Genomic DNA, 2,172 nt, shown 5'->3' with positions numbered 1-2,172 from the left:
CGCCTCCCCCCTCCCCTCCCTCCCCGCGCAGTCAACTACCAGCCGCCCACGGCCGTGCCGGGCGGCGACCTCGCCAAGGTGATGCGCGCCGTCACGATGATGTCCAACACGACCTGCATCGCCGAGCTCTACTCGCGCATCGACCACAAGTTCGACCTCATGTACGCCAAGCGCGCCTTTGTGCACTGGTACGTCGGCGAGGGCATGGAGGAGGGCGAGTTCTCCGAGGCGCGCGAGGACATGGCCGCCCTCGAGAAGGACTACGAGGAGGTCGGCGCCGACTCGGCCGAGGGCGACGGCGAGGAGGAGGAGTACTAGAGCTGCTCCCCCCCCTCCGCTGCGCTCGGGCGCGCGCTAGCCGCAGCCCTCCGCAGCAGGAGGGCGCGCGCCCCGAGGCGGCCTAGGCGTTCGTTAGGTTGGACGCTTCAGTGAGTCACGAGGTCGCAAAATGCCATGCAAAGGCGCGGCAGACTAGTGTCTCATAGGAGCTAGCGAGTAGGCGAGTAGACGGAGTCCGCTTTGTCCTCGAGTGGTCGAGTGCACGAAGCGGCTAACTAAGACCGGAAAGAACACACAAAAAAAATTGCTAACGCGAAAAACCGGCACTGACACCAATCTCCCTTCGCCTTCCTCTCCCTATCCTTTCTTGGAGCTCTAGAGTCCACACCCCCCTGCCCCGGGATCGCGTACAAGCTGAGGCTACCGTAGGCCACACTAGCGTCGCTGGGGGTTCCCTGCCCTAGATGGGAAGCTGGCCGCTGATCCGAAGACCGACTGCACCAGGGCGCCTAGATATACTCAAGGTGAGCGAGGGTGAAGTTACGCCTTAAATGCCTGTCTCTCTACTGTGGACCTTACTCCGAGCTCGACGGCTCCTCCTATTCCCCCACCCCCCCTCCCCCCCCACTCTCTCCGAGTAAGGGCGTGCGCTACCACATTGGGCTAAACCCCACCTGGCTTCCTCCCGCTAAATACAAAGGCCGAGACAAGTTCTCTCTTGCACCTCGAGCGCAGAAAGGCTGCCAACCTCCTCTCCCATCTGGCGCTTGCGTCGGGCAGCGTGGGCGCGGCATCCGGGACGGATGCGGGCCCTTCTCTCGCGGGATCGCTGGGAGCCGCTCGGCTCCCCACGCGCCGCCGAGCTGCGATGGCGCCACCGCAACGGCTGCCCCTCCTCGGCTCCCGCCCCGGGGCTGCCGAAATAGGTGCCCCGAGCCACCGTTTGCAACATCCGCGCGGAACGGCGGCGCTGCCGACGCCCCCCCGACCGGCAAACTCCATTGGAAGGGCGGTGGTGAACGCTCCACCTCAGAAATGTCGTCGTCGTCGCGCAGTTCCCTAGTGTCCGCTCGGCGGCCGGCGGCGGCCGGCGGCCAAGAATCCGGATTTTCGTCTCTCGACGCGAAGATATGGTCCCGAGTCTCACTACTCGCCCCTCCATCCTGTAGGTCTGGACTTTGCGTCCAAAGCAGGCGCGATGTATCGTCGCCCTCATCGTCCGCGGTCATCCTTTCAGCCTCAAACGGGCCAAACGACTGTCTCGCCATCACCCATCTCGCCTCTCGCGGTCGCGTCACACCTTCCCTCGTGCCGCGAGTAGGCGCGTGAGTGATGGCCCTGCCGCCAGGTACACGGCTACACCTCGGGACGCCGTGCTGAGACGGGTAGAGCCGCCCCGCGGGAGCAAAAGCCGCCTCGCGCGCCTCAGCCCGCCGGGCCCCTCGGCGGCCAGTGTGGGGTGGATACGGCGGTGATAAACCCCTCTGACAGCAGCGCCTCACGGCGTGGGCTGCGAGGTCACTCGGGGTGACCCAGGGGGCGGCGGGGGAGCAATCTCCCGCCGGAGCAGCGGGTGATATTCCCGCTACTCGCTCGAGTTTGAGGTGCGCCGCGCCTCGCCTGTGTTGCCTTCCCGGCCGCCCCAGCCGCCCTCACCGTTCCTCATCCCCTCCCCGAAGAATGAGAGGTTAGTGTAGACTTTCCCTTCCCGGTTTCTTTGTCTACGCGCTAGTTTGCTGGATGCCTTTTTGTACTGCTTTGGACTTTCTTTAGGCCTTCCTCCTTCTTTAGCTCGCATTTTCCCTTTCCCTGTAACTCTCTTCTTTCCTTCCTTTCTGTATGATAGTAGTGTGGTCCCCGCTCCTAGTTGATTCCAATTTATTCTTTCCAGGG

At 63.9% G+C, this 2,172-nt stretch overlaps 1 protein-coding gene across 1 annotated transcript in view; it reads left to right on the top strand.

The window, feature by feature from the left end:
- Positions 1-318, top strand: part of EMIHUDRAFT_106820 (alpha-tubulin) — a gene marked incomplete at both ends in the record, with an annotated part of 2,612 nt that extends 2,294 nt beyond the window's left edge. Inside the window, one exon of the mRNA XM_005758965.1 lies at positions 32-318. Within this exon, the coding sequence (XP_005759022.1) occupies positions 32-318 (287 nt within the window). The remainder of the gene's footprint in view (positions 1-31) is intronic.
- Positions 319-2,172: the final 1,854 nt, after the last annotated feature.

Source organism: Emiliania huxleyi (assembly GCF_000372725.1).
Source record: "Emiliania huxleyi CCMP1516 unplaced genomic scaffold EMIHUscaffold_83, whole genome shotgun sequence".
NCBI classification, from domain to species: Eukaryota; Haptophyta; order Isochrysidales; family Noelaerhabdaceae; genus Emiliania; species Emiliania huxleyi.
This window is presented reverse-complemented; position numbering and strand designations above follow the sequence as displayed.